The 12,870-nt window shown below is 42.8% G+C and overlaps 1 protein-coding gene across 1 annotated transcript; it reads right to left on the reverse strand.

Moving 5' to 3' along the window:
* Positions 1 to 1,719: 1,719 nt before the first annotated feature.
* On the reverse strand, positions 1,720 to 11,242 carry vsig10l2 (V-set and immunoglobulin domain containing 10 like 2; the record flags this gene model as incomplete). The annotated part of the gene is made up of 12 exons (XM_084074192.1): positions 1,720 to 1,862; positions 2,032 to 2,132; positions 3,008 to 3,032; positions 3,167 to 3,289; positions 4,520 to 4,909; positions 5,089 to 5,382; positions 5,797 to 6,054; positions 6,985 to 7,269; positions 8,338 to 8,619; positions 8,923 to 9,198; positions 9,944 to 10,297; positions 11,161 to 11,242. The coding sequence occupies 12 exons, from the start codon at positions 11,240 to 11,242 to the stop codon at positions 1,720 to 1,722; spliced, it is 2,613 nt and encodes an 870-aa protein (XP_083930318.1).
* Positions 11,243 to 12,870: the final 1,628 nt, after the last annotated feature.

Raw genomic sequence — 12,870 nt, forward strand, 5'->3', positions numbered from 1 at the left:
CTCATATTGTTGTCTGAAAAGTAATGTTAAAATAACACATACTCAGTTTCATGTAGAAATGCATGGCTTTATTCTGAATGAAAATTATGACACACATCCAATTTGGACAGGATGAAAATAAAGCTGGAGCGTTAGTAACTTGTTTTCAGAATGATGTAACTAAGTTTTAACCACATGAACCCTAGAAGCATACCTATTCTGGGGGCGGACATTCAGCGAAAATAGCTGATCTACAAGCTCTCAACGCTTTGTGAGCTTGCAGATCTGCCATTTCCGGCGAAGAGATTTGTAGAGGGCAAAGGTGTGGGGGGGGGGGTGCTAGTATAGACCCCTGGGAGACTCCAATCAATGAAGTACATAGGGCTTAAGTGGTTAATGTGAGTGCATAGTGAGGACACAGACTCACTAGGACTGTCATCATTATTACATTTTACTTGATGATTAATTGTCACTCAAATAATTGCGATTAACGATTTAATTGTGTTTCTGTCGTTGAACATTGGAATACTATGAATACAAAATACATTTTTGTTTGGCTTTTAGGCTTCGTAAACAAAAGTTGCACAGGGCAGATACGACAATAAAATAACATGTATTGAATTACTTTATACTTAAAAAAAGAACATTATGTACACGCTCAAAACATCGTGATGCGTTTTGAGCTTGCAGATCTACTATTTCCACTATTCTTGAAAATGTTTGAAAATATATGAACATTTTCAACATAAATGGTTGTGACGATTATGCAAAAACAAATTGCGATTATCTAAAATAATTGTGATTATGTAATAATTGTGACAGGCCTAAGACTCACTATGCACTCAAATGTTTTAGCTCCAGGGAAGTGAAAACACTGAATTCTAGCTGTGTGCTTATTATCGTTGCAGACTTTTGAGTTTGTGAAAATTACATTGGTACAAAAAAAAGTGAGTATTATCTCAAGGTTCTCAACTCTGGCCCAGGGACCCAGAGTTTAGTAGTTGTTCAACAGATGGGTAATTGCATTCCACCTGGTCTCAGGATCAGTAGTTGCATCAGTAGAACCATTGCAATACAGAATGTAATACTCGAAAAAGTGCTCCTCGGAGCACAGGTCTCCGCCAGGTCAGGTAGGTTATTGTGGGCCAGCAATGTTCGGAATTTGCCAATCAGGATGGAATATGAACAATCAGACGGATCCGTCTTGATCACTATAGAGATAATGTGTACCGATTTGCGTGATGTTTGGATATATAAATATATATATATTTATCCTCCTGGTCTGCAATGTTAAGACTGGGAATGTGCGTGCAAATTTTCTCGGAAATCGCACACTGTTAATGATTTGAGGCATTTTGTTCAAAACGGACCAATCCTGCAAACTTTGGAAGCCAAATGAATGGAATATGACAAATCGGACAGATCCGTCTTGATCACATGACTATAGAGATACCATGTACCGATTTGCGTGATGTATGCATAAAATCTGTAGGAGTAACATTTAAAAAATCGGCCCCCTAGTGGCGCTATAACAGGCCGATCTAAAAAAATTGGGGCAGAGGTTCTGCTCTGGCACCCAGGGAGTGTGCATGCACAGTTTCGCTGCCACTGCCATAGAGCCAACGGTGCCGTAGATTAGCTGTTCACAGACACGCGGACGGACGGACGGACGGACAGGGTGCAAAACAGTCTCTGCCACGCCTTCGGCCTGGCGGAGACAACAAGGTGCTAGTGTCCACATTAGGACCCCGTTGCCATGACAGAGATTGTGACGTTGACAGGTTCGTTATCATCTTCGGGGGGAGGGGCCGTGGCACTCAAGGGGGTGACGGCTATGGGTGCTGAGGGTGAGGCTGCCCTGGGCAGAACCATTGTTGGGAGGCCTGAAAAAGATCAATGTTGTCATCATTTTGTTGCTGTTGAGCAGATACGTATCTTCATTTTATGCTTTTTCATAAATTAATGCCCCATTTTATTTTTCAAGTCATCTTATGACGGTGTCCACTAATTTTCTATACTGTACATACATTTTCAAATTGAACAGAACAATACCTGTGGTGGCCGAGACGCCATGGTCTTCTATTCCTCCCTCTGTCCCTTCCACCACCTCATCCTCTGGGTAGTTAATGTTCTCCTGCGACTGGCTGTTCTGCCTGGATAGATGGACAGAAAAGAACTCATCAATCGAGTCTGCTTGAGCGCAAATTAAACGAAGTGTAGTTTTATATGCATAGTGGAAAAGAAGTGGTAAAAACAGATTATTGGAAACCGAGAAGAAAGGATACAATAAAAAATGTATATAAATTAGTACTCGCTATAAAAAAAGGTGTGTTTATAAGACCAAATTAACAATAAACCAAAAGGAACAAAAGCACATTATCTGATAAACTGCAACCTAGCTCTCAGTTTGTGCTTGATTCTTTGGATGGACCAATCGACAGTGGCTTATAATAGCTGCTTGGTCTCAGCTAAAAAGCTAACGCACTAAAATCTAAATGACAAAAATGTCATTAAAAACACTCATCTCTGACGGGTGCTTCAAGAAATGAATGGCAGAAAAATTCAGCTATGAAGCAGCCGGTTCAGCCCACAGATGACACTTGTTTTGATTTATTGTGTTTTGTATAATGTTATAGTCATACTGTGTAACCTTTTCAATTAAACAAGTTATTTTCACTTAAACTAGTCTAATTTTCACAACCATTTCACATAAATGTGTTTTTTGGTCAAACTCTCTTAACACACATGGGCCAAAATGATGCAGTCGTCGGGAATGTACCAGAAATTGATTTGTGTATTTAAAGTTAATCATTTCTGAGGACCGTGCTGCATTTGTTTTGGAGCGGTAGCCTACATTCATTTTTGAAACTGAATTCTGGGAATCGTAATTCCAAAAAGTATACTAAAATGGATGTTACACAGTGGGACTTAAAATCTATTTTATGTATTTTGAAAAGCTTGATTCTATGTTGAATTGAATGTATGAGTGTTTAATGTATACATTTTAGCTTTAGAGCTATATACTCACCTGCCAAACAGCAGGTCATGCAACCCTGTGGGGAACACAGAATGATTTGTTACCATTTCGTTTTATTTTAACAATATAATGCTGTAGGCTATTATGCAGTGGGATGGTGACAAAGTTCAGAGGATGCAATGTTAGCTACTGTATGTATGCGAGACTCACGTGGGTTGTTGTTGCGGTTGCGTATTATGAGTAGAAGCAGTAGCAGTGTCAAGAGGGCGGCGAAGATCATTCCTCCGATGGCTGCCCCAATGACAGCTGGGTACTGATTGAATGGCGGGTCCGCTGCAACACAGCACAGTTAACATAGCAATGCAGTACACTTCCACTAGTGAAGAAAATATAAGTTACTACTGTATGTTCTGGTAGCGTGCTGTAGTTTCAGGCAGTTATCATCTAACAGTGGCCCTCAACGTTTTACAGCACTTGAACAGCACACCCGGTTATCAAATTAAGAGGTAGTTTAGAATTGTTTCAACCAGGGGAAACCACCACAATTGCAGGTGCATTAATACAAAATTGACTTTCCATTCGATCCAATATTTCCAAGCAATTGACCTTTAGTCCACACATGTGGACCCCCTTGAAAACGAGATGGTACATCTGAAGGGGTTATTCCCAATAAAATAGTTTCAATATGTGCCACAGTGCTCGGGTTGAGAACCACTAACCTACCCTGTCCTAAACTGTGATCCTCTATAGCCTCAACAACAGAGTGACCTGGGTATATTGGCAGTAGTGAGAATCTAGCTTATTCTGTTCAATAAAACACCAAGACAGACATCACACAGACCAGGTAGAGGAACAACGAGGAGCAGGGATACAGAGGGAATGAGGAAGGAATTTAGGGTGCCAGGGGGAAAGTTTAAGAAAGTGTGTGTCATGTTGTGGTAAGGAGTTAAGTACTGTAAGTGTGCTCATCTACTTGTGTGTGTATATGAGTGTGTCTTTCACCTAAGTAGATAACAAAACAGAAAAAACAAAAATGTTAGACTCTCATTTGTTAATCATTAACATTAATCATGGGATCAGTGCACAATGAATTAACAAATTCACATAACATGTCTAGGCTTTCTTGTTCATATTTTAATTTGACCCTCCCCAGGCCCACTGCACAAACCTGAGCATTGTTGCTTGACCACTTTCATTCAACCTGGTGTCCTTATTATGACAATATAGGCATACGCTTTTATGTAAACGTATGCATAGAAGTTTATATGTTTTTCAAATGTTTTCAAATATTTCATTTTTTTCATCTTTTCAAAAATCTACAAGCTTGATGCAATATGAGCTTATAGATTGTCTATTTTCGCTATGTTGTACGACAAAATATATTGTGCTTGAGTGATTCAAGGACTGTGTTTTTGCAGTGTGTCATCTTTTATCACACCATCTGTTATCCCTCACTAAGGCTCCACTTTCTCCCTCACTTTCTCTTTGTCTCTCATGCGACCCTCTCTGCCCTTCAACCACATACTGTATGTAATACACACCTCAACACACCGTTTCACTTACCTGGAGTCTTTGCCACAGACGGGTGTCCGATGGTGCGGTGGTTCACTGCCCTGATACGGAACTGGTAGTTGGTGGTGGGGGCCAGGCTGCCCAGAATGTGTGCTCTCCTCCCTGGGTCACGCATCTCAAATCGGAGCCATGCCGAGGAGCCCTTCCTCCTCTCCGCACTCTCCTCCCTCTTCCCTCTTTCTATGGAATCGTTGTTGACCAGCCTCAAAGGCCGCTCTGCCACCCATCTCTGCTCCAGAATGAAGCCTGTGAACCCCCAGCGTTCCACGTGACCGCTGTCTTCGTTTTCACCTTCAATCAGCCACTCCATCTCCACCTCTTTGCGCTGACCGCTGCTGTACATGACTTTGACCAGGGTTACGTTAGGTGGCATAGGATATTCTGAAGGACAGAACGAGGCAGCCAAACAGAGTGTTCACTGTTGTTATTGTTGTCACTTTGAAAGCCATGTGTGATAGGAGGAGATATGCAAATAGACTATGGTTGTTAACTGTGGAAGCTAAAATTGCAATACACAAAATTAAATATGCCCTCTTAAGTATGGGTTAAGCAAATCTTACTCATGACCCTTAGTGTGACGGGGATCTCGGCTCCTCCCACTGCGTTTGAGGCAGAGCACCAGTACTGGCCGCTATCCTGCATCTCATCTGCCTCTCGCACGGTCAGGTTGGCCCATGCCGCGGCCCTCTGCAGCAGGTACTTCTTAGAGGTGTCCCACACTTCCTGTCTGTGGTTGTTGAACCAGATGATTTCATCAGATGGAAGATAGTTGTCTCTCAGGATGCAGGTGAGCTGGACATCGCTGCCCTCATACACAGACACAACGCTTCGCTGCGTCATCAACACAGGAGCCTCTGTAACCCAAACACCCAATGAATGAACATAAAGTACGTACTCTGTACATGCTTTATTCTCTATTGGCTATTGGGCAGTGGTTTACTACTTCCTGACTTAATATTAGGGTCTGTAGTCTGCTCTCACCAAGCGGGCCGAGTGTTCCCCTGCTGGGGGCGAGCATTCCGCACCAAGTGGGGCAAGTATATTGCCGCTGGGGGGGGGGGAGCGTTCCACAAAATGGGTGCGAATATGTTTTGGTGCGACCGCTCCGGTTACCCTCTGGAGAGCCAGACTACCAGTCTGATGTACACAGTAAAATCCCAAAATGCTATTTTTTTTTTGTTATTGTTTTACACAGTTTTGCAGTTAAATTAACGCTTGATTTGACTTGTACCACCCAGTATAAGAACCACTGCTTTAAGTGTACTGACCAAGTGTGAGTTTGCAGGTCTTGATTTGAGGCAGAAGAGGGTGTTTAGCGTGACAAGTATAGGGCAGGCCGCTGTGGGCGGTGCCATATCGAAGAACCAGGATATTTGAGTTCTCCACCCCTGGTTGGCCCTGGCCACCCGGGCCCTCCCACCACAGTAGGGCCCTTGGGATCCCACCGTTCCAGGTGCAGGAAAGCATCAGTAACTTGTTGTTACGGGTAGCATAGGCAAAACAAACAGGGTCCCCTGGTGGAGAATCTGGTGTATAACAAAAGAAAAATAAATGTTATTAGCGTGTGTGTGTGTGTGTGTGTGTGTGTGTGTGTGTGTGTGTGTGTGTGTGTGTGTGTGTGTGTGTGTGTGTGTGTGTGTGTGTGTGTGTGTGTGTGTGTGTGTGTGTGTGTGTGTGTGTGTGTGTGTGAGAGAGAGTGTGTGAGAGAGTGTGAGTGTGTGAGAAACGCATACAAAAAGAAGCAAGATTGGGTCCAATAATGGCGCTGCTTCACGTGTATTTCGGACTTCATGTGGCCAGTCATGACGTATGTATGACTGGCCACATGAAGTTACAGTAAATACTTCAAAAAGTATAGGACATGTAAACAAGAAGAACCAAGTTAGTTTTGTGAATAAAATAAGGCTTTGTGATAAACAAATTACGCCCATGGACCAAGCCACACAACAACCCGCCCAATGCTGGGTACTGAACCTGAACACCCTGATCGACAGCTTGTTCAGGTGATGTGCTGTCAGCACAAGAACCCTGACAATGCCGGCCGGGCAAGCTTATGATGCAACGCTTTGCATTGTGCAATCGTATATAAAAATTTCCCATCATAGATGTTACAAACGTAACGTGCACTGAAGTCAGACACAACAGAAACCATTGCCTAATAATGCTGATTGATGTGGCCCCTGGAGGCATATATTGTATCTCTGTATATGCCAATATACTATATAACTAGAGTCTTGTATAAAGTTGAAGTTGTGGGTCTGTGTGTGTCTGTCTGGAAAGATTATGCTTAAATATGGAAAATGCCTGACGTCACAGATGGAGGGAGAGCCATCCCGGCCAGTGCTGGGCACCAAAACATGAACACACCGATCGACATATTGCGCCACCCCAGGCAGGCAAGCTGATAAGTCTGCCTGTGTGTATATATAATGATTATTTTCTTTCTTTGCTCTCACATGTGTGTGCGCTGCAAGTGGTGGTATGGTTGAGGGCGGGATGGGAGCCCAGGCATGTCAGCAAGGTGTTGTTGCTGGTCTGGGCTCCTGACAGCAGCAAGGTGGCATTGTTGGTTAGTTTGTTGGTAGTTTCCAGTTCGGCCTCATTCTGCCCCAGGCCCAGCACGCCTCCAGTCCATCGGAGGGAGGCAGAGGGCTGTCCACCTGGCCAAGAACACGGCAGTCTCACGGAGGTGTAGTTCAGAGCTGGCTCCACACTGCATGTAGGCATGCCATCGGGTGCATCTGCGGGGATAAGATACAACCATAACAAGGGAGGGACGACTAGTACTTTGAGAGAGTTTCCCATGATAGAAAAGTCCATGGTTTGATCCCTACTTAGAAACTGTGTTTGCCTTGTATGTGGCCGGTTCCAAAAATCATGTCCTTGAGCAAGGTACTGAACCCCTACATGCTTGCTCACTGCATGATGCAGTACATTATCATTAGATTACAGTGGCAAATTGTTACAACATAGTCCTTTAATAGAATATGGTATAGCTTTTAAGATCCTGTGTATTAGTAAAGGAGTTGAGAAATCATCTGTCAGTATTAATAATAGCTATAAATATAGCTGGCTTAAAATCATACATAATTGCCTTTTCATAACATCAGAAATAATCTGAAGCCAGCAGCACAACAACACAAGAGAGTGATATGATGACAAGAAGTGGCCCTCTGGCCAGCCAGTGCTTGCCATGGCTGTGACATCACAGCAGGGTACCTGTCAGAACCTTGTTAGAGTTCCAGCACCTTCCCGGCTGGTCCAAACTGGAGGCTAGGACTGTCGCACTCCCAAACTCTGCTGTGTGTGTCTGTGTCTGTGCATGTGTTTGTCTATGTTTGTGTGTATGTTTGGGTGGGGTGCGTGTGTGTATATGTGAGATGGCAGACTTGGATGTCTTTGAGTCTTAGAGAAAAGTGAATGAGGATGTACTGAATGGGGCCAGAATGTCGAAAGGAAAACATGAGAGGGCAGCGAGAGAAAAGTGGTTTACGCTTAACATTGTCAACAGGAGAGTGTTATTGATTGAAGATGTAAAAAAGATGTAGAATGATGTAGAATGAAGATCCAAGTATTTATAAGGCCACGGTTGTGTTCTTCAGTCCTGTAAGCGGTTTGAATAATTAGATTTAAAATTGGAAGGGGTGAAAATGAATTCAGATTTCATGCATGCTCATACTTGCATAGTGGTTGCAACAAGAAGGAAGAACACCGGATTAGAACAGACCTCACACAGTTGCGGTTTGTAGAAGATGAGGCTGGTTGACACTAGTGAGCTCAAATGTTAAGGGTCAAGGGGTCAAACTCACAGTAGACAGTCAGGCTGATGGTTTTTTTCGAGCTGTGCATGGTGTTGAGGTAGATGTTCTTTGCCAGACAGGCGTAGTTTCCCGTGTGCATGCGGAGGATTTTGGTGATGGTGTACTGGGGTCCAGTGTAGACCTGGGATGAGTTGTAGAACCATACGTACTCACTGGGAGGATTGGACTGGGTTTGACAGAGCAGAGAAACTGTCTGTCGTTCCAATGCAGAGAAACCCCGCTCCGTTATACTGTACGGAGTCACGCCTATATGAGGGATATCCGGCCCAACTGTGGAGAAAAGGGCATTAATGCTGTTGTGAACAGACACACACACAAACCATTTTCACAAGTTTTGTGTTACATTAAAGTTGTCAGTTGCATCTAACATGAAAGAATCGTCTACAGTTTTAATACTTTTACCATGGCTACTAATGTATAGGCTGAAAGGATGCAGGGACCGAGTGTTACAATTAGCAAAACTATAATTCTGCAAATCTACAACCTCAATGCAAGCTTCACACCATGCAGTCATTATGTAACATGTTGAATACTGACATAGTGATCATACATAATATTACATAATCAACTCACAGAAGATGTTCAGCCAAATGGGCTCAGAGAGCGCTGCGTTCACAGGGTTTCTGGCCTTACAGCGGAACGAGCCTGAGTGGTTCCGGCTAACATCTGTCAAGTTGAGCATACTGCTGTTGCTCCAAGCAAAGTCTCTCACGTCACCATTGCGGGTTTCGTGCTGCCACATGTAGTTGATGGGTCCAGTCCCATTTTCCAGGGCGCAGCGCAGCCACATTGACAATCCCTCCACCGGAGTACCACCGATCTGCACAATATAAGGCTTGCTGATCGGAACTACACTCAAGTGAGAAACAAAATCAGAATCTCAGTTAGAATTACAATCAGGTTTATTTGCGATGTACAATATTGTAATGCCGAGAGTTAATTAAACACAGTAGGTTCCCTTTATTTTATTGGAGGGAGGTGTGCAGGGAATAGTTTGGGGCTAACTTTGGTTAGAGAGTTCAAAGGGGGTGGTGGAAAGCGAGAGAGAAGAAGAAAAAGCAAGCAGAAAGAGGGGCTGGTGTTTATGCTGGAAAGACAGCTACTGTATTGTTGTTTTTGTCTGAAGGACAGTTTAGTGCACACCTTTTTCAGCCTGTATTAATAGGGAATACAGTTCAACTCAACCTTATTTTTTGTCTGGACCTGAATCATTCTTTTAGGAAGATTGGCTGGCGCTACAATATACATACAGCATGCATATTTACAGCTATACACAGTATAGAACTAGAACCACGTCTCCAGTACTTCACCAGCAAACATATTTAACAAGGTACAGTGATGGTTAATGTTATGGTATCCTAGATGTTTAGAACAAATCTGAATCATAATTATTTAACTAATTTGTTATAATAATCAATTATTTACCAACTTGATTTCTTACTATGCATTAGGCTACAAAACATGTCAAATCTTAAAAAGGTTCAGTTTCTGAATAATAGAATTGGGTTTTCACACACTACTGTATGTACATGTGCAAATCTAGATGACTGCAGGTGACATGAATGACAGTGCAGGCGCATCTAAATGATCTTACCGCGGACAGTTAGCTTGACATAGTAGTAGTATGCCCTGATTCCCTCAGGTCTATCAAAGAAAGCCTGGCATGTGTAGAGTCCCTGTGCGCGAAGTGGCAACCTCCCGATGCCGATGGCGGCGCTGTGGGAGATGACACTCAGGTCCCCAAGTGTCTGCGCCAGTTTCTGGATCCTCGGACCCTTTTTTATGTCGTAAACGATGGCCCGGATGTTTTGTGTGCCGGGTTTAGTGAAACTCCAGATGTATAGGTCAGGCAATTCATTGCCACACTCCAGAATCACTGCTCTGCCCACCACCCCGTACACCTGGCGGTCATTGTACGTCACCTCACCGGTGTATTTGATATTCACCGCTGGGGAATAGAGAAGGAAAGGTTGAGTCTAGACCTGCAGTCTATGGTCTACTCTTAATGAGATATTTTGTTTTTGCTGGAGCCTCCCTTCAGGTTGAGGCCATGAGGAAATACCAATTTCCCAGTACAATAATTATATTATTAGTTCGTAGGCTATAAGTTAACTGAAAGCGGCTAACTCTTAACTGATAAGTAACTATTCAATCACACTCTGACTGGCACGCAAAAAACGATGTGCGCGTGCGTGTAAAGGAGATGGTGGTGTAGGTTGGCCCCTTACAGTGTTGAATTACAGCTTGGGTTACACGGAATGTTGGCCAAGAGTTAATGGGATAACTGCAATGGATATGGGATTACACAGTTAGCCTACTGCCATACATAGGCCTACTACACTACACACTGTGTGTGTGCGTGTGTGTGTGCGCGCGTGTGTGTGTGTGTGTGTGTGTGTGTGTGTGTGTGTGTGTGTGTGTGTGTGTGTGTGTGTGCGTGTGTGCGTGCGTGCGTGCGTGCGTGCGTGCGTGCGTGCGTGCGTGCGTGCGTGCGTGCGCGCATGTGTGTGAGAGAGAGAAAGATAGATAGATATGTTTTTTCTTTATACCGCTATAAAAGTGTCAATTACAAGTTAAAAGAAAAATAAGATTGCTTTAATGGGTCAAACTGATCGTATGCTTATATTATCTGCAATAAAAAATATTTTCAAAAAGATAGATTTTGACATTAAGTCCCCAGGGCTTTTTGCCTTCTATTTAGTTTTGACATAGTTTTTTGGTGTTTTTGATGGAAGAAAATTGTTAAAGTATTTTAAAAATAAAATTACTTCCAATTAAAACAGGAAAAAGGCTTAAGTTTTAAAGACTTACGGTTTGTTACGGCATTTGTTGGAGAGGCGAGCAGACTGGCAAGCAGACACAGAGACGGGAGCCCTAGCAGTTGGGCCACCATGGTACCATGATGATCTTCAGTCTCACAACCACTCCATCAAAAAACTAAACAATAAAAAATGTCATATCAAAACGTACCTTCTGGTTAAGAATAACAACCTCTTTCAAGTTTGTTTAGTTTTTCCCCCATAACTGCTACAGGTCCCTTAATGTTTTTATTTTCTTGAGTGAATGACGGTTGGATGATGAAGGAATCCGACTGGATGTGCTTCCAGCCACCGTCTTCATTAGACTGAGAGTAGGAAGGAATATGAGGGTCACCCCACTGATTTGAACTGAATTATTAACGTGCTTACCTCTCTCTTGTTTTCTCTCTCTCTCTCTGTGCCCCTCTCTCTCCCTGGCTCCCTCTTTGTTCCTGATTATCTCTCTTTTTCCGTATTTCTCCCTCCCTCCCTCTCTCTCTGTCTCTCTCAGTCATTAACACACACACACTCCCCAGCAGGGCTAGAATGACATTGTGGTCCTGTGCTCATGTATTATAGAAGATGAACGGATGGATGGACAGTCTAGCATTCCAACACACACACACACACACACACACACAGAGTCAAGACAGAGTCAAATAAGACGTGGATTCCTGCAACCTGTAGCTAAAGACGTGGATTCCTGCAACCTGTAGCTAAGGATAACACATTACTCGGTGTGCAGTTTCTCAACGACATGATGACGTTATCAATGATGTCAGTCTTGCCCAAATGTGAATTGAGGTCATACACATGTAATTTTGGGGGCATAGAATTGAGGCCATACACATGTAGTTTTGGGGGCATAGAATTGAGGCCACACACATGTAATCTTGGGGGCATACATACAGTACAGTACATATAGATAGATAGAGGACATCTAAACAACTGTTGTTTAAGACCGATGATCTCTTCCGTGCCACACTGTTAAAACGCACTATTCTGACATAAAGTAGGGCTGCACGATGTTAGGAAAACATGCGATATGCGATATCACTGTTGACTATTGCGATGACGATATGACTCGCGATAACTAAACAATATTGAAGTATACAGTTTGAATGTCTTTCTGCCTTTAGTTTACTGCTAACATAGAACCCAGAATAGGAAATGCCTACTACTGTATGCACACACTGAAATGAAATGCCTATATGCACACACTGAAAAAAAAAGAAGGAACGGATTACTGTACATTTCCATTCCAACAGCATACTTTACTTAATTTACTTTACTTTATTTGTTTATTTGGACTGGACGATGCACGTTAATGAACATTCAATACATGTATACGTAAGGTGAACACGCGGTCAGTTGAACATGATCGTATGTAAAAAATACCGGATATAGCTTGGAGCTACAGGTTTTACTGAAAACATTGCACCTGGCTGCAGCTGCAATTCATAATGAATATACGGTATATACCACCATTTTAGCAATAAAGATTGAGTTTCCCACTGCTCCCCTTAAAACATTTAATAACAATAAACATTGATATATTGTGCAGCCCTAATATAAGCTTTCAACTGTGAGATTAAAGTTTTAGATATTAAGTCAGAGTTGAGAGAAAAGAAACTCACAATTCAGGCCTTTTTATTTTTATTCAGTGCCCGAAATGGGTTTCAATGAAAAACACAAGTGAGCACCACTCTCTAGCCGTCATTTG

This window comes from Gymnoscopelus microlampas (genome assembly GCF_963454915.1).
Source record: "Gymnoscopelus microlampas genome assembly, chromosome: 12".
Taxonomy (NCBI): Eukaryota; Metazoa; Chordata; class Actinopteri; order Myctophiformes; family Myctophidae; genus Gymnoscopelus; species Gymnoscopelus microlampas.